At 49.0% G+C, this 21905-nt stretch overlaps 1 protein-coding gene across 1 annotated transcript; it reads left to right on the top strand.

The window, feature by feature from the left end:
- Positions 1 to 16072: 16072 nt before the first annotated feature.
- Positions 16073 to 20845, top strand: LOC114590935 (uncharacterized). Its single transcript, XM_028717596.2, has one exon. It carries the CDS (start codon positions 16536 to 16538, stop codon positions 20496 to 20498), a length of 3963 nt encoding a protein of 1320 aa, XP_028573429.2. The 5' UTR covers positions 16073 to 16535; the 3' UTR covers positions 20499 to 20845.
- The last annotated feature ends 1060 nt before the right edge of the window (positions 20846 to 21905 follow it).

The raw sequence follows: 21905 nt of genomic DNA, 5'->3' as shown, positions 1-21905 counted from the left end.
TGTGATTCTTGTCTCTCAGGGCGTTGGACTACATGAGCCTTGAGGTACTTTCCAAACCTACAAATCTGTGATTCTATCAAGCTGGGATGGCCTGGGACTCGGACTCAGACTCGGAACCAGAGGAGTCTCAGTCTGCACCAGATCCTTTGCCTCAGGCATCATCTGAACCAAGTCTGGGGCCTGATCCTGAAGAGTCCCAGTCTGCACAGGTTCCCCTGCAACAAGCACCAGCTGGGCCGAGTCAGGGGCCTGAGCCTGCCCAGGTCCAGAAGCCTCCGCTGCCGCCCGCCAGCATTTTAAAAAGCCCCGGGACAGCGGGGGACTTCTCCGCTGTCCCGGGGCGATTTAAAAGCCCCCGGGAATGCAGGCAGGGGGGACAAAGACTTTTGCCCCCCGCCAGCCTTCAGAAGAGGTCCATGGACCTCTTCTGAAGGCCGGCGGGGGGCGAAAGTCTTTGCTCCCCCCTGCCTGCCTTCCCGGGAGAGCGGAGAAACGCAGCGTGTTTCTCCGCTGTCCCCAACGGCTTTTGAAGGCAGGCGGGGAGAGCATAGACTTTCGCCCCCCGCCCGCCTTCAGAAGAGGTCCTGGACCTCTTCTGAAGACTGGCGGGGGACCAAGGGCTTTTCTTCCCACCCCCAGCATTTTAAAAAACCCCGGGACAGCGGCTGTCCCGGGGCTTTTTAAAATGCTGGCGGGCGGCAGCGGAGGCTTCGCTCCCGCCCGCCAGCATTTTAAGATCGCCCCGGACAGCGGAGAAGTCCCCCGCTGTCCCGGGGTTTTTTAAAATGCTGGGGGTGGGAAGAAAAGCCCTTGGTCCCCCCCAGCCTTCAGAAGAGGTCGGGGGACAGACTGTCCCCGGACCTGGTCTGAAGTCAGTTTCCATAGGAACGCATTAATTGATTTTCAATGCATTCCTATGGGAAACCGTGCTTCGCAAGACGAAAAACTCGCAAGAAGAAAAAACTTGCGGAACGAATTAATTTCGTCTTGCGAGGCACCACTGTAAATACCCCACCATCTTATTCAAAGTGAATAAAAGAAGTTCACTCACATCAGTTCACAGTTGGATTCCTGAAGGCAGACTTGGTTACAAATATGTACATGTGGGTCTACCGCATATGGGGGAATAATCCCAGTGCTTCTGCTAGCAGAGCAGTCCTAGCTAAAAGATGGTCAAACGAAGAAGTCAGTCAAAAAGAGAGAGGTGTGCTGCGTGACTCATCCTTTTGTTACCTGGACAGGTTAGGTCACGCCCACCTTTTATCACATGCAAAAGGAAGGATGCTCCAGCCAGGAGGAACAGGAAGTTTTGACTAGCTGGACCAAAAATTCCCTCGCATGTCTTCTCTAACATTACAAGGAATGTTGTACTTGACTGCCTCTCATGGATCACATCCGACAAGGACATTCTCTGAGAGATGGCCACCTAACCTCTGTTTACAAACCTCCAATGATGGAGAGCCCACTACCTTCCAAGGCAGTTAGCTCTTACCCTCAGAAAGTTATTCTTAATGTTTAGTCAGAATCTCCTTTCTTTCGAATCCACTGGTTCGGGTCCTTTCCTTCGGAAAGCAAGCTTGTTCCACCTTCCACGTTATAGCCCTTTAGATATTAGAAGATGGCTATCAAGTCACTGTTGGACTACAATTCCCATCACCCCTGAACATTGACCTTCCCGGCTGGGGCTGAGGCCACCTTGCATGCAGATGGTTTCATGGTTCAGTCTCCAAAAATATCACCAGGTTCAGTTCGGTTCAGTAAGTTTATTGTGCTAGCTGAAGGCCATGACTTAGCATAGAAGCACGAGCAATTTCAGATGCAAAATATAAATCAAGAAGTCCGCTAAAACAAACAGAACCATCAATTTCTAGCAAGACTATAAGCAGGGAGCCTGCAATGCTACACACAGTTCACAGCTATTTAGTCCAGTTCCTTCTTCCTAATCTTCCTTGCCAACAATGCAAATATGGCCACTCAATATGAGTCACTAATGCTTTGCTGTCACTCAGTAGCCACTGAACCTGCTCTGTTGGGGGAAGACAACTTCCTTGAACAAACAAGGGTTTTTGAAAACAACTCCGTGGGTCAGCATATCTGGGCTGGCATACGTCCAGATCTCCCCAGACATTACTGGGATTTCAAAGGCAGAATTGACGTCCGGGTGGAATTTCCCAAAGGCAGTGCCTTTGTCCTGGGTTTAGGCAAGTCAATTGAGAAACTGTGGCTTATTTTTTGTAAGTAAGTAAGTAGTAAGTAAGTAAGTGAGTAAGTAAGTAAATAAAATAAAAAGCTCAGCAACTTTCATGGCGTCCTGTCTACAATATCCTCTACCTGCGGTTGCTCACATATACATTGTCTATCTGCATATGGAATAACAGCACAGCTGGGGGCATTGCTTGAAATCGCAACTCAGTAAAAGTGGATCTTAATGGTAGATGTCTGCAAACATGATATGGAGGCTAGCAACATTAACCCCATCGTTAATGTCTCTTGCAGACGATGGTAATGCCTGGAAACAGTTAAGTTGTGCAGTGACCAGAGAAGGAATGACCTCTGGGAGGAACAAAGAGAATCTGTAACAGCACCTGTAACAGCGAAATTGGACGCTTTCACCTTTCCCGGCTACAACCAAACATCTCTCTCCCATATTGGTCTCTACAGCAACAGTTTGACTTCACCCCCAAAGGTCTCTTGAGACAGATGGATGCCAACCAATCTAATGGTACATGCAGAAGTTTAGATAAGTAACCAGGTCTATAATGCTCTGTTTTCACTACAGGGAAATATGGGGAACATTTAGATGATTTAGTTGCTTGGAGGTCCCTTCTGGATTCTATCATTTAGAGCCAATCTCTTAGTTGGTGCTTATCCATCTTCAGAACCTCATTTGGCTCTGGCAAATGATAATAATCAAGACTACGTTGAATGTTTAATTTTCCCCAATGTGTGTCCCCCAGTTCCATGAAGAAAATGGATGGAAGGCGCTCATTGGGTAAGGATGTACCGATAATTCTTTCCAGGTAATTAAACTGTGCACAGTCTTGCCTTGACTGTTGCGTGTCGAGGTCCCCAAGCCACCCCTAAAAATAACTCACAATTCACACATAATTTTTGTTTAAGGTTTTTGGCATAATTTTGGCCACAACTTTATTAAAATACATAATCTGTGAGTGGTTGCTTAGGCATTGGTTAAGACTATCTGTCCCCCCCGCCTGGGACAGAACTGACTTCCGAACTCCCTTGGAAGCCAGTGAAGGGAAAACAATATTGGGGAGCAATGGAGCTGAGTCACAGGCCCTCACTGCTCACCCCCATTCTCCCCAGGGTTTGCCGGCCCTGGTCCCATTTCAGGGATTGGACGAAATCGTGGCAAGCCCCTGGATTCCTTTAACGGAAATTCCCTTCCACACCACCATTGGAGGGGCAGGCCCAGCCTATCCTTACCCCTCCTCCAACCAATTTTTATAACCAATGCCTAACCGCAACCTTACAAGTTGTGACGAATTGCTATATAGTAGGCAAAAACCAAATGGCACCAGCCAATCAGTCAAATGGACAAAATTCCTACCAGGCCCCTGCCCCAATGGCAGACGACCCCGTGACAGGCATAGCAAGGTCAACCAGAACTCAGGGCGGGTGGGCGGGTGATCCCATGCACTCAGTGAAAGAGAAAGCAAAAGTTGAGTGCCCCAATATTTAAAGCCTTTGGTCCCACCCACCACATTGCAACATGCAATTTGCCCCAGCAACCCGGCCATCCAATCGTTGCCCCAGGCCAGCTTACATTTACCCTGCCTGGCAACAGAGGGTTGGCTTGGCAGACCCCACCGCAACACGTGCTCTCATTTCAGGGAGAACACGCTGTGTCCAACCTGCTTTGTAAAAGGGCCATGGATGGTCGATTGATTAATCTCCAAAGAAATGGATTCAGAACTCATTCCCAAATTTCACCTCTGTACAACATTTGGGGGTCACTTTGCTATCAACAAATTGTTAGTATTTCACTCCTCCAATGGTGCAGATGAGATTCTTGTAAATCACATGCCTGTCTGGGACGAGTCTGGGAAAGGAAGACTGCCTTATCTCTTCTGCTGTGGGTACTATTACAATGTACTTTCACTTTTATTTCTGTTTGTTTGTTCTCTCGGAGCTGGAGAGAACCGACGCCATTATGCCTTTGTCTGTACATAGTGTGTAAATAAATCGTAGACTAGTTTCTACAATGTCTCAAGTTTCTTGCTGTGTTTTGCCAGAAGATTAGTGTGCATAAATCGTCTGATGGGGAAATGCCTTTTCCAGAGCTGCGCATACTGGAGGATGCTCGGAGTTCCGGGGGCTTGCTCACCCCCCAGGGCATTTTTCCAACACAAATTTGCCCAATCCTAGAAAGGCTGGGCTGGATGAATCTCAAACTGGAATTAAGATTGCCAGAAGAAATATCAACAGCCTCAGATATGCAGATGACACAGCACTGATGGCAGATAGTGAGGAGGAATTAAAGAACCTTTTAATGAGGGTGAAAGAGGAGAGCGCAAAATATGGTCTGAAGCTCAACATAAAAAAAATGAAGATCATGGCCACTGGTCCCATCACCTACTGGCAAATAGAAGGGGAAGAAATGGAGGCAGTGAGAGATTTTACAGCAACCACGAAATTGAAAGACGCCTGCTTCTTGGGAGGAAAGCAATGACAAACCTAGACAGCATCTTAAAAAGCAGAGACATCACCTTGCCAGCAAAGGTCTGTATATTTAAAGCTGTGGTTTTCCCAGTAGTGATGTATGGAAGTGAGAGCTGGACCATAAAGAAGGCTGATCGCCAAAGAATTGATGCTTTTGAATTCTGGTGCTGGAGGAGACTCTTGAGAGTCCCATGGACTGCAAGAAGATCAAACCTCTCCATTCTGAAGGAAGTCAGCCCTGAGTGCTCACTGGAAGGACAGATCCTGAAGCTGAGGCTCCAAGACTTTGGCCACCTCATGAGAAGAGAAGACTCCCTGGAAAAGACCCTGATGTTGGGAAAGATGGAGGGCAGAAGGAGAAGGGGACGACAGAGGATGAGATGGTGGGACAGTGTTCTCGAAACTACCAGCATGAGTTTGACCAAACTGCGGGAGGCGGTGGAAGACAGGAGTGCCTGGCGTGCTCTGGTCCAGGGGGTCATGAAGAGGCGGACACGACTGAACAACGAAACAACAAGAAGAAGAGCAAACAACTGACTGCCCTCCTTGAAATTAACTTCTGTGCCTTGGATTTCATCGCCCCAATATGCCACTTCCAGATCAGGGATTCACTCAAGAGAACGCCAAGATATCTAAAAGTTTGCCCTCATTCAGGATGGCCCAACAGCATCCTCAGGTGGGGCTGGGAGCCAGTCCCATCGGAAACCCCAGAGAGCCACTGTAGACAATTGCCTACCTACGCTTTTCAGAGTGCAAAACTCACTGCGGCTAGAAATCGCTTGCGTGGGCGGAGCAGGGAGCTTGCAGCATTTATTGAAACAAATTCCATCTTTTGTAAAGCAGAGTTCATAATGCAGGAACTATTTTAACTCGGTAAATACACGGAGGGCTCAATATCCCAGCCGCCGTGTTCTCTTATTTTAACGGTTTGTTTGCTCTTTGCAAAGCACCTCTCTGTATCCCTTTTATGGTCTCTGTAAAAGCTTTTCGGCTGCTAACTGGCTTCCTTAAGGCATAATTATATGTTTTATGAGAAACTGATGGGCATGCCCGAGAATAATTATTTGGATAAGTCTTGGGAAATAAATACAGTAATGAAACAGAAAGTTCCTTTCTGCCGAGCTTATATAAAAATCACGTACAGAAGATGGTTCTAGTCCCCTGAAAGGGTACAGGGTCAGAGCTTGTCCTTTGAAAAAAATAAAAACGATGGGGAAATCTCTGCAGGAAAAAAGATACAGGAAATTAATGGAAATGTGTATGTCAAAATGAACCACGAGAGCCAGTTTAGATGCACCTTGTTTTAAGACCAGCTCCCAGTGGCATTTTACTCTGGTTCCACGAAAAGATATAAGCCTGACATTTGCTGGAGACGGGCAGAGAAAGGCCATTATGAACATGGAGGGTGTTGCAGCTACTGAGGAAACAATGGTTAAGTGATCCATGGAGATGAGCAGATTTTGGACCCAGGTGATCTTTTGTTAATAGAAGGGATAAAAGAACGGGTCCGATATCTAGGTGAAATATACTCGGAGTCGAGAGTGGATTTCATGTTCTTTATTCTGCTCATAATAGCAAGGAATGGAAGTTCCCCCAGAATGTCTGCTTTATATACGTTATTTACACAATGGGCCACACATGATTGGCTAATTCTGGGATTCTCCTGTAGGCTAATCAGGTTGCGGATTCACTTCCACCTGGAGCTGGATTGGGTGGCTCCTGTGGACCAATCAGACTGCTGCATTCTGGATCCTATTGTTCTAGGACCAATCAGACTGCTGCATTCTGAATCCTATTGTTCTAGGACCAATCAGACTGCTGCATTCTGGATCCTATTGTTCTAGGACCAATCAGACTGCTGCATTCTGAATCCTTTTGTTCTAGGACCAATCAGACTGTTGCATTTTGGATCCTATTCAACTCAGTACGTAACACTAGGGACATGTAAAAACTTCATTGGTTTTGCTTGATCTGTATTTGTTAAGAATGACTGCTCCCCACATCAAATGGGGGGGGGTGCCTTTTGTGTGGTCGTGCGCAGCCCCCTGGATCCCAGTGTGACTCCTGGTAGTTTGGCCTTGCTTAATTCCCCCCCCCCCCAGGCTGGATACCTGGAGGTCTCCGCCTACCTCAGCCAATCACCCAATCCCACCTGGGGAGGCGTTGCCAGGGGATTGGCCAGGTATGGGGAGAAACCGACCTGCCCACACAATGGAAGGTGAATCTTACCTGCGAAGTGGCAGTCAGCTCCAGAGCTTCTCCCACCCCCCCTCCCTCAGTGAAGTCTTCTTTTGCAGGTTAACCTCTTCTCCACAGGTACGCAGGCGCTGCTACGTCAGGGTCACTGTTGAAGGGCCGGAAAGGAATTCTCCTGCATTGGCAGGTTTTGCCTTTCCCGTAGCAAAACGTCACAACTTTGGCGGTTTCAGGCCTTGGGCAGAATCCTTTAGTCTATCTTCCTAAATGTGGAGGGCATGAAGTGGTGACCCACACCCCCCTTGCGGCTGTGACCCCAGGGTTCCCCGTTAAAGGGGTCTTGAGGGGAGGCATTGGCCATACGCCAAGAGGTTGTCATTGCTCTCCCCTCCAACAGCAGCGAAACAGGGGGTGGGCTCTCTGCTTGAACAAATGTTCTCCAGAGTCAGCCCAATCCCCACACATTCTGGATAACCCTGGTGTCTCCCAGATCCCCGGTTGGGGACTGGGAAGGATAAACGCCCAATGCCTGAGCCAAGGTCAGTGTAAAGAAGTTTGGATGGGTGCAATAATGGAATACTGAATGTTTTAGTTTATATAAAATATGCAGGGATTTATGCTATGCAATGCAAAACAAGGGATGCGGGTGGCGCAGTGGGTTAAACCACAGAGCCTAGGACTTGCTGATCAGAAGGTCAGCGGTTCGAATCCCCGCAATGGGGTGAGCTCCCGTTGCTCGGTCCCTGCTCCTGCCAACCTAGCAGTTCGAAAGCACGTCAAAGTGCAAGTAGATAAATAGGTACCGCTCCAGTGGGCAGGTAAACGGCGTTTCCGTGCGCTGCTCTGGTTCACCAGAAGCGGCTTAGTCATGCTGGCCACATGACCTGGAAGCTGTACTCCCTCGGCCAATAAAGCGAGATGAGTGCCACAACCCCAGAGTCGGCCACGAGTGGACCTAATGGTCAGGGGTCCCTTTAGCTTTACCTTTATGCTATGCAAAATGAACCATGGAAAGAGAAGAAGGGAAGTCATTGTTATTTTAAAGTTGTTTAAATGAATATTCCAAATTGTGAAACAGAAAATTTAATTCTCTCTCTCTCTCTCTCTCTCTCTCTCTCTGTGTGTGTGTGTGTGTGTGTGTGTAGGGTCCAGCAGGCTCTCCTTATGGTCTTAGATTGGAGTACCAAAAGTAACAGGAGAACCAAGAACTCCAGAAAGAGAAGGCTTTGTGTCCCTCCATCTGATCTTTTTCCCTTTTAACTCCCTGCATCACGCCATTCCGATTGATCTCAGATATGAGAAGATCATTTGGCTGTGTCATCAGAAGGTTCCTTATCTTGAGCCAGAGAGAAGCCTCTCTCTCTCTTTTTGTACTCAGAGATGAAAACACTAAGATCACTCTGGGTAATGCGACCAAAGCACTATAGGCAGGAGAAGGGGGTGGGGGTGGGGGGGAAGACAGAGAGCTCATTTTGCAAACCTTCATCTTGCTGTGGAGAGATTGCAGGCAAATTGCAGAATAAACTGATAATTTACTGTATTTTCCTCCTACCTCAGGGGCATTCTGTTGATGCAATTTCATCGCAAATTGTGTGCATGCCCTTAAAAATAAATGGAGTCTCAAGGCTTTGGCAGAGCTCAGAGTGCCAGAGTGGATTTCAAATGCCGTTTATCAGCATATGCCACTGAAATATCCTAAGATTTTTTCCCTCTTCTGTATTAGGGGAGGTAAAAGGGTTTCCTAATTGGGCCTGATTGGTTAGAGAACCCTTTGAGTTGTTCTGTGTTCTTGGGCAGATTTGGACTCCTTTAGAATTTCTCCTTCAGAGCCCCATTCAAAAGAAGGGGGTTTCTGAGGGAGAGTGGCCCAATGCGCTGTGCGCCAGCGAGTCAGATTTGTTCCTTGTTTTGCTTCTCAGGTTTTGCACCTGGTACTTAGCAACCTGGCCACACAATATTGTAAGAAGAAACCATCGGCAAATGATTTTAATGAAACCACTCCAGCTATTACAAGGTATTAAACCACGGCAAGTCATCAGGAGAACATCAAAGGGTATGGACTGTTTTCTGCTTGCTTTGAGAGATTATCGGGTGGGTGGCTGAAGGGTGCAAGGAACAGTTGCCACCCCAGGCTGAGTGTCCTCTGGGTGACGACCCCGGATTTATATGGATGGATTACAGTGGTACCTTGGTTGTCAAACTTAATCCATTCTGGGAGTCCATTCGACTCTCGGAACGGTTTAAAAACAAAGGTGTGACTTCTGATTGGCTGCATGAGCATCTTGCGCTCAACTGGAAGCCGTGGAAGCAGCATCGGACATTCAGCTTCTGAAAAACATTCGCAAACCAGAACACTCATTTCCGGGTTTGTGGCATCCGGGAGCCAATTTGTTCGGGAGCCAAGCCGTTTGACAACCAAGGTACCACTGTACTGTGATCCCAAAGCACAGGATTGGAACTGGAAATTAAGCTAGTGTGTGCTAGCTGTAGAATTAGCTAATAATAATAATAATGTTTTATTATGTCTTTATATACAGTATCTTGGAAGCTGCCAAGAGTTGCCAGGGCAATCCAGTCAGATAGGCAGTTTCCTATTATCATTATTGATGCTTTTGAATTCTGGTGCTGGAGGAGACTCTTGAGAGTCCCATGAACTGCAAGAAGATCAAACCTCTCCATTCTTAGGGAAATCAGCCCTGAGTGCTCACTGGAAGGACAGATCCTGAAGCTGAGGCTCCAATACTTTGGCCACCTCATGAGAAGAGAAGACTCCCTGGAAAAGACCCTGATGTTGGGAAAGATGGAGGGCACAAGGAGAAGGGGACGACAGAGGACGAGATGGTGGGTCAGTGTTCTCAAAGCTACCAGCATGAGTTTGACCAAACTGCGGGAGGCAGTGGAAGACAGGAGTGCCTGGCGTGCTCTGGTCCATGGGGTCACGAAGAGTCGGACACGACTAAATGACTCAACAACAACAAAAGAGAAGGCTATCAATGGCTGCAAGGCATGATGGCCACCTTCACGGTTGGAGGCAGTAATGCTTCTGAAAAACGATTGCTGGAAACCGCAGGAGGGGAGAAGGCTCTTGTGCTCGGGTTCTACACATGGGTTTTCCATTGAAGCACCAGCGTGGAACAGGATGCTGGACAAGATGGGCCATTGGCCTGATCCAGCAGGCTCTGTTCTTTGTTCTTCTCTGCTGGAAAGGCCCAAGAGGATGCAGAAGACTTTGCACCAGGCCAGAGCCCTCTGTGCTGGCAGATTGGAGCAGATGAGGGGTGTGTGTGGCTCCCTTGATTAGCAAAGCCCGGAGAAACAAGCACTTTGCTAAATGAAAGGCTAATGGCTTTGGGATTCTTAATGTTGCCACAGGGCACTTAAAGGTCAATGCACTTGCTCGTTAAGGAGCTATTTCCACCAACTCCCCTGGAATTAGCGGGCTTCAATTTTAATGGAGGGACGTGGGTGGCGCTGTGGGTTAAACCACAGAGCCTAGGGCTTGCCGATCAGAAGGTCGGCGGTTTGAATCCCCGCGACGGGGTGAGCTCCCGTTGCTCAGTCCCTGCTCCTGCCAACCTAGCAGTTCGAAAGCACGTCAAAGTGCAAGTAGATAAATAGGTACCGCTCCGGCGGGAAGGTAAACGGCGTTTCCGTGCGCTGCTCTGGTTCGCCAGAAGCGGCTCAGTCATGCTGGCCACATGAACCGGAAGCTGTACACTGGCTCCCTCAGCCAATAAAGCGAGATGATCGCCGCAACCCCAGAGACGTCTGTGACTGGACCTACAATTGGGAAACACCAGTTGGAGAAAAGCCTTTACCAAAGGTGTCATGGGCTTTGAAGACACTCAAACTCAGGACGAGAGGCAGAAACGTGCTAAGAGGAAGGCAGGCTTGGCAAATCCACACCGTGATCAACTCCCACCCGGAAACCAATTTCCCCACTGTGGAAGGACGTGTGGATCCAGAATTGGCCTCCACAGTCACGTATGGACTCATTGCTAAGACCGTGTTTATGGAAGACAATCTTACTCAGCTACGAGGGATCGCCAAAGAAGAAGAAAGAAGATTTTATCTGCTTTCCACACTTAGGTGATGCGCCAGTTAGACACTTAGATCCAGAAATCTATGTCTGCATACAAACAGATGCTTCTTGCACATAGAACTCTGTACAGAAAGGCTTTTGAAATGCACATAGGTTTTATGTATCTGTAAGGCAAGGAGGACTGACTACAACACTGCTCCCTTTTTCTCCCCACCTGCAGCAGACCCAGCTGGTTATGAAACCCAGCCCTGAGTTTGTGCGCATGGGATTTGGGCTTTTTTTTTTTAAAGATATTTATTAAGATTTTAAAAATATTACAAAAAGAAAAAAGGAAAAAGAAAAATACAAAATAAAAATAGTTAAAAACAATTCCATCTTTCCATTACTTATCTTTCATTTGCTTGTTTCCCGGACCTCCTCACACCTCCTTTTTTTGTATTCCAATTCAATTTGTTAGTTCAGCAAATCCTTTCCCTCTTTGTTTATCCTAGTCTTTAATCATAAAGTATTATAACATTAAATTTTTACCTGTTAATAATCCATTTTTTCATATTCCTTTATAGCATTACAGCTAAAAACCACTTAACTTCTATCCAACATCATTCTAACATTCATTAATTTTGCAATATTTCTGTAAGTAATCTTTAAACTTTTTCCAGTCTTCTTCCACCGACTCTTCTCCCTGGTCTCCGATTCTGCCAGTCATTTTCGGGGATTTGGGGTTTTTAAAATACCAGTTTGGTGTGACTTTGGGACATATTTGCAAATCAGAATTGGGAGGGCATCTTCTGATCTGCAGTTGTCACAGGATCCCCTGTCTGTTAAAAAGCAACAATACCATGTAGATCTCAAACATTTTACATAAGAAAGATTTGCATTATTTGGAGTAAGATTTCCTTACAAACAAAAATAAAAATAAAGAATTTGTGACACTGGGTGACATTCAACTGCATTCAGACTCAGAACAGATGCACCCTTTCTCACCCTTTAAAACTCAGTGCCCCCCCACTTCCCGCTGGAAAACTGGCTCTTTAGTGCTGAATCAGAACAAATGGAAATATGGGTTTTCCGCAGATGCTAGAAGCAGGTTAACATGAGGAAAGTACAGGCGCCAAAAAGTGCTCAGAAATGGAGCTTTAAAATGTGGACTTGAGTCTACAAACACAGTTCAAAAGGAAGTCTGGGTGAGTGTTATGTACTGAGATGAATAGGATCCAAAATGCAGCAGTCTGGTTGGTCCTAGAACAATAGGGTCTAAAATGCAGCAGTCTGATTGGTCCTAGAACAATAGGATCCAGAATGCAGCAATCTGATTGGTCTAGAACAATAGGATCTAAAATGCAGCAGTCTGATTGGTCCTAGAACAATAGGATTCAGAATGCAGCAGTCTGATTGGTCCTAGAACAGTAGGATTCAGAATGCAGCACTCTGATTGGTTCTAGAACAATAGGATCCAGAATGTGGCAGTCTGATTGGTCCTAGAACAATAGGATCTAAAATGCAGCAGTCTGATTGGTCCTAGAACAATAGGATTCAGAATGCGGCAGTCTGATTGGTCCTAGAACAATAGGATCCAGAATGTGGCAGTCTGATTGGTCCTAGAACAATAGGATCTAAAATGCAGCAGTCTGATTGGTCCTAGAACAATAGGATTCAGAATGCGGCAGTCTGATTGGTCCTAGAACAATAGGATCTAAAATGCAGCAGTCTGATTGGTCCTAGAACAATAGGACCCAGAATGCAGCAGTCTGACTGGTCTGCAGGAGCCACCCAATCCAGCTCCAGATGAAAGTGAATCCACAACCTGATTGGCCTACAGGAGAATTCTGGAATGAGCCAATCACGTGCAGCCCATTGTGTAAATAATGTATATAAAGCAGATACTTTGGGGAAACTTACATTCCTCCTCACCTCTATGAGCTGAATAAAGAGCATGAAATTCACTCTTGACTCCGAGTATATTTCAGTGAGCCTTTAGTTGGAAACGGTTAATTAAAATGTCACTTAAAACAGAAATGGATGTTTATGGTATTTAGAAATGACAAAGCTTATATTAGATAAGTTGGACATTTGTTAAGGGTTTGCAAAAGTTATTCCCCATCTATTTCTTATTTGGGATACTTATTTGGGTGAGTATGTGTGTGTGTGAAGGAAATCGGGGGCATTCCTGACCTCCTGACATCTATATTTACCTAAAATGCCGCTTTGGGACTTACTTTTCCAAGCATCTGCAAAGATGCCTGGCAGGCATTTCAGCACTCGAGAAATAGCTACAAAGGCCCAAGATGGGAGAAACTGGGCTGGAGGCTGGCTGTGTGCTGGTGACGGCAAAGCAGAAGAAGCTGCTGAACCGAGAAAGGGAGGAGGGAATTCAGCAGGGAGGCTTTCGAGCGAGTGGGAGAGGACAAGCTCCGTTCTTTGTCCCTAACATGTTGAAAAGGAGACTAATGGGGTGGAACCGGAGGCACCGTTCCAGAGACTGGCACTCTTTGCAACAGAGACAAAGAAACTCCATTAGTTGGGAAATGTACGCTGGCGCAGTCCCTGCCAGACAGGAAAGGCAGTTCTTGGAGCACATCAGACAAGACCCCATGTGCTGGTCCCGTGGGCTAACCGAGAGGCAAGGTCCGAGTCCAGTCCGAGGTCGAGGGTGCAGTATGGAGGCTGTCCGTCAAAGCTGAAGCTGGGTCCAAGGCAGGGAGTTGGGTGAGGTCAGGAGCTCCGGTAGGACAGGGTGCAGGCAGGAATAGGCTACCAACAATGTTGCTCCTGCAACTTGGGACTGGGGCTGGCTGGCTTTTATCTGCCCCGAGGCATAGGGTGGCCCAGGTTCACAGGTGACTCGCCTCTCCTGGCCTGGAGGCGAGCACTCCTCCTGCGGGAACTTAGTTCCCTCCGCCTCTCTGCCCTGAGCCTCTGCAGCTCAGGAGAGGCTGGAGGGTTACCGGACCCAGAGGCAACCTCAGCTTCCTCTGATGGGGCTGAGAGTGGAGCACCTGCAGGCAATGGGTCCTCCATCACCTCAGGAGCCAGAGCAGGCTCAGCTTATGCCTGCACCCGAGGATCCAACACAGGTGAGGACCCTTCAGGCCCATGCCCCAGCCCTGGCTCAGCTGGTTCTGGAGGCGGGGAATCCTGTGCAGGCTGGGATTCTGAACCCCAGGCCATCACACCCCATCTCCACAGACAGGGATATCTTCCAGTGCCCCTGCAGAATTTGGAAGCATAATAATATTGTTACACGCTACCCAACTGCTACCTGCTGTTTGTGCTAAGTGCCTGAGGTCTTCCAGAGCTCCACAAAGTCTTGGGTGGGTTTGAGAACTTGCTTTGTGATGCTGTTTGGAGTGCGAGTTTTGTGGTTGCTCCTATTTGTCAGGGGTTCAGCTTTACCCAACAATGCCGTCTTGGGTGCAGGGTGACTCAGTATTGTTGCATTCACCCCAATCTCACAGCGGAGAGAGAATCTGGGGGTTCCAAGCTTCCTTGAAATGAAGGTCAGCAGAAACTGCAATGTTTTCAGGATATATTCTTTTATTTACACATATACCGTATTTACTCAAGTGTAATACGCACCGTTTGGGGTCAAATTATGTCGTGAAAATTAGGGTGCATATTAGATTTAATGGCGCCAGCAGATACTAATTTGGTTTCAAGGTTTTGAAAATTGAGGTGCACATTAGATTCGAATGCGCATTAGATTCGCGTAAATATGGTATGTAACAACAACAATTTTATTATTTGTACTCCACCCATCTGACTGGGTTGCCCCAGCCACTCTGGGCTGCTTCCAACACATATAAAAAGATAATAAAACATTGCACATTAAAAAGCTTTCCTGTACTGATCATAAGACGAAGCTCTCAGCATCAACACCCCAACAGACCTTGATCTCTATCGTTGTTGTTGTCTAGTCATTTAGTCGTGTCCGACTCTTTGTGAAACCATGGATCAGAGCATGTCAGGCACTCCTGTCTTCCACTGACTCTCGCAGTTTGGTCAAACTCATGTTCGTAGCTTTGAGAACACTGTCCCACCACCTCGTCCTCTGTCATCCCCTTCTCCTTGTGCCCTCCATCTTTCCCAACATCAGGGTCTTTTCCAGGGAGTCTTCTCTTCTCATGAGGTGGCCAAAGTCTTGGAGCCTCAGCTTCAGGATCTGTCCTTCCAGTGAGCACTCAGGGCTGATTTCCTTCAGAATGGAGAGGTTTGGTCTTCTTGCAGCCCATGGGACTCTCCAGAGTCTCCTGATCTCTATTAGTCACAGCTTTGGATCCAGAACAGATCAAGCAGGTCTCTGTGTCTCCAGCTTCCAGCCTGCTCCCCGTCCAGCTCATACACACGCCTCTCTGGCTGCTCTTCTTCTTCTTCTTCTTCTTCTTCTTCTTCTTCTTCTTCTTCTTCTTCTTCTTCTTCTTCTTATCACTCGCAGCTAGGTGAGGGGATGTTGGAGGAGAAAAGGTCCACTCATTCCCCTGGAGGCCACCATCACTTAGTTGCAGCTCTTGCAGCCTAGCTCAATCTTCTGGGATGTAGATGAGGAAACCTAAGGAGCCAGCTAAGGTCATTGTCTTAAAAAGAAACTTGTCTGAGTTGCTCAGCAACATCCTCTCTGGACAAAGTCGTTGAGCTTTGCCCAAAATTTTTGAGCCATTTTTAACGAAAGTTGCCAAAATCTAGACTTCCGACTTGGGTTGCCACACGTCTGGATTTCTGGTGATTTCTGACTGCTGTATTCTGCTTCCGACAGCTGCATTCTGGCTCTGTGCAGGAAATTCCAGATGTATGGCAGCCCTATTCTAACCCTCACTGGGTACAGAACCCCAAGAACTGGAGGGCACTCAGGGCATCATCCACACTGCCACCCACAACTCACAACACCATTGCTCCTTTTCAAAAGAAAAGTGACTTGCCTATGTGGGGATTGGGTGAGAAGGGGGAAACCAGGTAGGCCCCTAAAAATTCCCACTCAGCTCCCAAGCAGGCAACTAGCAAAGCCAAGGCTGTGTACAGAGGGAGGGAATTGCAGAGGGAAGAATGGAGTGCTTGGGGTGGAGCCAGTTTATACAGCTTCCTTTCTGGGTCCCTAAAACCATTGTGAACCTTCTTCCCAGGAGAGCTGGGGCATGGCAAATTCAACCTCCCCCCCGTGTTTCAGAATACACAGTGATGTCACAGACGCACAGTCTTTGGAAGCTTCTAGAATGCACGGCAGTTGAAGGAAGAGCAAGGAGACCACCGCAGGGGAAGGGGAAGTCCAGAGTGCCGAGGGCTACTGTGACGACTCAAGGGCCATGATTCCAGCTGGCTGCCAGTAGAAAGGAAACAACAGCAACCACCACCCAACATCTTCGCCTCTGGACAATGACACAACCTATGTGCCACCTGCAGCCCCGATGAGAAAAAGGAAAAGAAGGAGGAGGAGAGACCTTGAAGTGAAATCCTATGCGAGGGGAAAAGGGACTTTCCATCTGTTTCAAGAGCGGTGAGTTTAGCCCCCACGAAAAGCACCGAGCGAGAGGGCTAGGAGACGTTTGCCAGTGGTCCAGGCCTACCCAACGGACAGAGGAACTGTGCCTTAAGCTGCCCCACCGAGGTGTCAAAGCAGAGAAGCAGGATGGATGACGACCCAGAGCCCAGTCTCGACGAAGCAGTCCTGGGCAGCTGCGAAGTGAGCGAGCAATCGTTCAGCGTCGCCAAGTTGCAGAAATGCACCCTTGAGGACGAGGTGAACATCCACCAGGAAGGTGGGGACAATGGCCCCTTCATGGATCAAGAACCCACCAAGAAACCCCTTTTGGGCAAAGATGTGCCAGACCAAGCCCTGCAGACAGAGAACAAAGGGGGCATTTTCAGAAGGAAAGACCAAAGTCAGGCACCAGATGTGTCCGGGAGCATCAAGAGCAGCGCGTCGAGTCTACGGAAGCCATCCCGCCGCAGCATCCCACGACTTCCTGGTCAGGAGTCCCGCCGGAGCAGCCAGCAATCTGTTGGTGTGCAGTCCCCGCTGAGCCTGAACCCTTCCCGAACACAGTCCATCAGTGAGTCAGATGCGAAAGAAATCACGTGGGTGAGCAAAAGGACCGGGAAGCTGATGAAGTGTCGAACCCAGCAAACGAGCCTCATATGGGAGCAGAAGAGCTTTTCCGATATCTTCAGTAATTCCAGCGACGAATCCGACAGAAGCAGAGAGGGATCAATGGAAACCCTGAATACAGTAGACGAGTCGGAGATGATGTATTCGGAGGAAGTATCACTGCAAGAGTCTTTGGGGAGCAAAGGGTGCCACAGCAGCCAGCAGCTGGAGGGGAAGGGGTCAAAGCGCAACAGCCTAAAGAGGGACTCTCGCAGGAACAGCCAGCGGTCCATGGAGATACCTCTACTGCTCCCAAAGGGGATTTGCCTCGACGAGGACATATCCTGGATCAGCCCAAAGACTGGCAAGGAAATGAAATGCAAAGCTCAACAGACAAGCGTTGTTTGGGAACTGAAAACTCTCTCGGAAATCCTGCATACTTCCAGCCAGGAATCTTTCCCCAATGCCTTAGAAACGGATACAACCGAGTTGTCTTCTGAGACCGAGGCTGAACAGCGAACCAGACGAGGGTCACAGCGCACTGTCCAACGACCAGAGAGCAGGCCGCCCATGGGTCAAGAATCTCGCCGAGGCAGCCTAGTTCCAGAAGCCGTAAAATCCAGGCAGGATACCCAGAAACTGGAGGAGCAAAAGCCAACGCCGTACAGGAACGCTAAAATGGACACCTTTATGTCTGAGCAGGCCCAACAGACAGACAGCTGTGAGAGTCTAAAGGAAGAATTGTTGCCCCACAGTCAACAGAGGGATGCCTTGGTTGGAGCCCAAGTTGTTTCTCACCGTAGCAGCTTGCGAGAAGATGCCCAAATACCCCAGCCTGCCAATCAAGAGCTTGTGTGGGAAGAGTCACAGCCGAGCATACCAACAGCAGTGGATTTCCAGAGGGGTCACTCACTGCCACACCAGGGCCTTGGGAAGGACGTTGGTGTTGGGAAGGAGTCTAATATGCCAGCTGGTCTTCAAAGCAGGGTGACTGAAGCCACCCAAGAACCTCCTCTTGAGCAAGGCACCTGGATCAGCAAAAGGACGGGCAAAGTTGTGAAGAACAGGAGCCAGCAGACGGACAAGAGTTGGCTTCAGTACTGTGCAGCCAAAAGGCAGAAGGTCAAGAAGTGCACCAGCCAACAGACCGACGAGAGTTTCCTCCAGAGCTATGCAGAGAGGAAAATGAAGAAAGCGAGCAGGGAATCCATGCCTGCTGCCAGGGATCAGCAGGAACAGCCCAGGACTGGGGTCGCCAGCACTATGCGCAGAAATGAAGATCCCAGAGGCTTCCTGCTCCATGGTTCATATTCATTGTCACCGCAGAATGAGCCATGTGCTGCAGAAATGGTGAAGGAAGGTAACCGTGCAGAGGCGGTGAGGGAAGGTAGCCGTGCAGAGGTAATGAAGGAAGTTGGCCGTGCAGAGGAAGGTAGCCGTGCAGAGAGGGTGAAGGAAGGTAGCCGTGCAGAGGTGGTGAAGGATGGTGGCCGTGAAGATGTGGTGAAGGAAGGTGGCCGTGCAGAGGGGGTGAAGGAAGGTAGCCGTGCAGAGATGGTGAAGGAAGGTAGTCGTGCAGAGGGGGTGAAGGAAGGTAGTCGTGCAGATGTGGTGAAGGATGGTGGCCGTGCAGATGTGGTGAAGGAAGCTGGCCCTGCAGAGGTGGTAAAGGATGGTGGCCGTCCAGATGTGGTGAAGGAAGCTGGCCCTGCAGAGGTGGTGAAGGATGGTGGCCGTGCAGATGTGGTGAAGGAAGCTGGCCCTGCAGAGGTGGTGAAGGATGGTGGCCGTGCAGATGTGGTGAAGGAAGCTGGCCCTGCAGAGGTGGTGAAGGATGGTGGCCGTGCAGATGTGGTGAAGGAAGCTGGCCCTGCAGAGGTGGTGAAGGAAGGTAGCCGGCAAAGCTCTCATGAAGATGGTAAGGGACCACTGCTGCTCCACACTGTAAAGGACCCCCCAAACAGCAAGCTTGTCAGAAGCTCTCTCCAGTGGCCAGATGATTCTGAACCCAAGTCGTATATGGAGAACGGCATGCCATACTCATACTATATGGAAGGGGAAGATGACCAGATCTACAGCATCATTTCTCTGGAAGATGGAATCTGGATGAACAGGAGAACTGGGAAATTAGTGGTGAGTCACTTTCAGCAAACAGGTAAGACAGCTGTCCCAACCATCAGCAGGACATCTCTCCTGGGAAAGGGAGGCAACTCAGGAAGAGCCTTTGGGGCTCCTGGAAGTGGGTCGGATGGAGCCAGGAGCGATCAGGAGGAATCTGAAAGAGAAGAAGCCCCGTCAGGTCAGGAAAGCCACCATGGCAGTCAGCAAGATTCCGACCGAGATGCCAGCCTTATCATAGTGAAGCCTACAGGGGGGGAATCTCAGTGTGCAGATGATGTTGAGAAGCTCCTGAGCCGTCGCCTGAGTGAGGCTATGCTCTTGAGCGTAGAGTCTCCAGACGTGGGGGACGAAACTGCATTGTACACCGCTGTCTCCGTGGAGAAAGGGAGTTGGGTGAACCTGAAAACAGGCCAGTTGCTGGAATCTCACAGTCAGCAGACAGAGGAGGAGCACATCGATCAAGTCCTTGTAGAGGATGTGGAACTGTCATCGGAAGGTGTTAGCCAGCAACAAGCACCTGGAGAAGGCCTAGTGGGATTTCCAGAGCCAAGCCACAATAAAACGCAAGGATTGGGAAGAGATGGCCCTGTGGGATTTCCAGAGCCAAGCCATCATAACATGCAAGGGTTTGGAAGAGAAGGCCCTGTGGGATTTCCAGAGCCAAGCCACAATAAAACACAAGGATTGGGAAGAGACGGCCCTGTGGGATTTCCAGAGCCAAGCCACAATAAAACGCAAGGATTGGGAAGAGACGGCCCTGTGGGATTTCCAGAGCCAAGCCACCATAACATGCAAGGGTTTGGAAGAGAAGGCCCTGTGGGATTTCCAGAGCCAAGCCACAATAAAACACAAGGATTGGGAAGAGACGGCCCTGTGGGATTTCCAGAGCCAAGCCACAATAAAACGCAAGGATTGGGAAGAGACGGCCCTGTGGGATTTCCAGAGCCAAGCCACCATAACATGCAAGGGTTTGGAAGAGAAGGCCCTGTGGGATTTCCAGATCCAAGCCACAATAAAACGCTAGGATTGGGAAGAGATGGCCCAGTGGGATTTCCAGAGCCAAGCCACCATAACATGCAAGGATTGGGAAGAGATGGCCCTGTGGGATTTCCAGAGCCAAGCCACCATAACATGCAAGGGTTTGGAAGAGAAGGCCCTGTGGGATTTCCAGATCCAAGCCACAATAAAACGCTAGGATTGGGAAGAGATGGCCCAGTGGGATTTCCAGAGCCAAGCCACCATAACATACAAGGGTTTGGAAGAGAAGGCCCTGTGGGATTTCCAGAGCCAAGCCACGACAACACACAAGGATATGGAGCAGAAGGCATGGATGATGATCCCATCAGCAGAGACGAACAACCAAGTCCCGCGGGTCGCGGGTAGTTGATAGATCCACCAACCCTTGATGGGCAAGGGCTGCTGGCACCTCGAGGAGATGGAGAGCACCAGAGGTGCACAGACTCTAGGGATGGAGAACATGGAGGTCGAGAATGAAGTCTTGAAGATCAAAAGAGTAATCCTCCCAGGGACAAGGAAGGAAACACAAAATAAAAAAAAGATGACGAAACCAATACACCGTCTTGTTTGTCTGACTGCGATGGCTGGGATTCCTGCATTGGTCCTGGGGTTGGACCAGATTTGGGTTCCTTCCAATTCTACAATTTCATGATTCAATGACTGAATCATCCCATCATTTGCTCTTCCACATCCCACCTCTTCCCCAAGGAGAGAAAGAGTGTAGGGATGACGGAGGAGGTCTTTCCTTTGCATTTGTACCAAGCTGACATTTTTCCACACCCCCAAAAATGATGGCTCCATTATGAACATTTGCCAAATGAGAGGTGAGCCCAGAGAACTTTTCATTTGAAAGCGAGGGGCTCTTGCTGGGGAGGTGGGGGTGGGGGTCTTGCAGGGCCTCCTCCCACCTTGCAGGGCCTTTTTACCATCATGACTTCTCCGTAGCCCAGTGTGCTGGGCCTGGGGGCTAACCTGAGCAATGCAGTCCTGGTCCGGTCCCGAATCCAAGGGTTCCTTGAGGAGTCAGTCCAACAGGGCCAAGGCAGGTCACAAGGCAGGAAACCAGGCTAGGTCAGGCACAGGGAGGTCCTAGCAAACAGCAATGTTGCTCCCACACCTGGGGTGGTGGTGGTCCAACAGCCTTTTCTCTCTGGTGGGGTAACAGCCGGTTCTGATCCCCCAGTGACTCACCTCCCTGTCTCGCCTGAAGGCGAGCACTCCTCCTGCATGTACTCAGGTCTCTCCTTCTCTCAGACCTTAGTCTCTGCAGCTCGGGAGACGTTGGTTGGTAACTAGACCCAGAGGCTGCCTCAGCCTCCCCTGACCCAACCGGTAGTGGAGCAGCTGTAAGTGAAGTTGACAGTGCCAGCAATTCAAAGATGGCGTCATAATTTGGCAAAGTGAAAGAGTCATGCAGCCAGGGTGCAGCCAATGGGGGCATGGGGTGGGTGGGTGGCAATCTGTCAGGGATCTTTAGTGGGGATTCCTGTATTGCAATGGGTTGGATCATCATCATTTATTATTTATACCCCGCCCATCTGGCTGGGTTTCCCCAGCCACTCTGGGCAGCGTCCAACAGAACACTAAAATACAATAACCTATTAAACATTAAAAGCTTCCCTAAACAGGGCTGCCTTCAGATGACTTCTAGAAGTCTGGTAGTTGTTTTTCTCTTTGACATCTGGTGGGAGGGCATTCCACAGGGTGGGTGCCACCACCAAGAAGGCCTTCTGCCTGGTTCCCTGTAATCTCACTTCTCACAATGAGGGAACT

This window comes from Podarcis muralis, chromosome 1, assembly GCF_964188315.1.
Source record: "Podarcis muralis chromosome 1, rPodMur119.hap1.1, whole genome shotgun sequence".
NCBI classification, from domain to species: Eukaryota; Metazoa; Chordata; class Lepidosauria; order Squamata; family Lacertidae; genus Podarcis; species Podarcis muralis.
The sequence above is the reverse complement of the archived record's forward strand: the minus strand, read 5'-3'. Positions and strand labels throughout refer to the sequence as shown.

Bases quoted from the DNA above. Each gene is read 5' to 3' on its own strand.
- LOC114590935 (XM_028717596.2), top strand. From the start codon at position 16,536: ATGGATGACGACCCAGAGCCCAGTCTCGACGAAGCAGTCCTGGGCAGC.